The 676-nt window shown below is 33.4% G+C and overlaps 1 protein-coding gene across 1 annotated transcript; it reads right to left on the bottom strand.

Moving 5' to 3' along the window:
- Positions 1-166: 166 nt before the first annotated feature.
- Positions 167-648, bottom strand: LOC113473425. Its single transcript, XM_026833058.1, has one exon. It carries the CDS (start codon positions 630-632, stop codon positions 351-353), a length of 282 nt encoding a protein of 93 aa, XP_026688859.1. The 5' UTR covers positions 633-648; the 3' UTR covers positions 167-350.
- Between the last annotated feature and the right edge of the window lie 28 nt (positions 649-676).

Raw genomic sequence — 676 nt, 5'->3', positions numbered from 1 at the left:
ACTGTTCGAGAATTATAGCGGAAGAAATAAAGAAAAAAATATATAAAAATAAAAAATAATTAAGCTACAGTTCTTATAAATCAGATCTCGCTTCTTTCTTTCCATTAAATTATTAATTAGTGGAGATGCCAGATGCCCGAATTTTGTATGAACGCCTGTAATCTATTTGATTATGCAATGTGCAATATACATTTATTAGTCACTTTATTTCATAAATTCATACAATTTTTTTAGAGTTAATAAATCTGTACCTACCCAACACCATTGGTGTTCGAAGTTCCAATATAAGTGTCCAAGAGCATTGAACCCTTGAAACAAACTCATATTAAGGCGGATAGCGTTTGTTTTCATCATTTTAAATCGTAGTGCCAGAGTTCCAATTTGTATATGCTGTCCGCAGAAGCACCAGATTTCAAGGAATTTTCCACTTTTAGTTTCTCTTTTCGATAACATGATCTCAAATTGTTTATTTTCTTTAGTACACTCTTGGGGGTTGCACTAGGCTCAAGTTCCTCCAACTTTTTAGCAAGTTTATCAATAGCAGCATCTCTCTTTGTACGGTTGTGATAATCCGCACTTTTTTTCTTCCACAAGCAGATCTCGGACCTATAGATAGCAATGAAGTCAACCATTACTTCAGTCTGTTTTCGCGACATAACTCAAATCAGTTTATTTA

This window comes from Diaphorina citri, unplaced genomic scaffold (assembly GCF_000475195.1).
Source record: "Diaphorina citri unplaced genomic scaffold, Diaci psyllid genome assembly version 1.1 scaffold30481, whole genome shotgun sequence".
Lineage (NCBI taxonomy): Eukaryota > Metazoa > Arthropoda > Insecta > Hemiptera > Psyllidae > Diaphorina > Diaphorina citri.
This window is presented reverse-complemented; position numbering and strand designations above follow the sequence as displayed.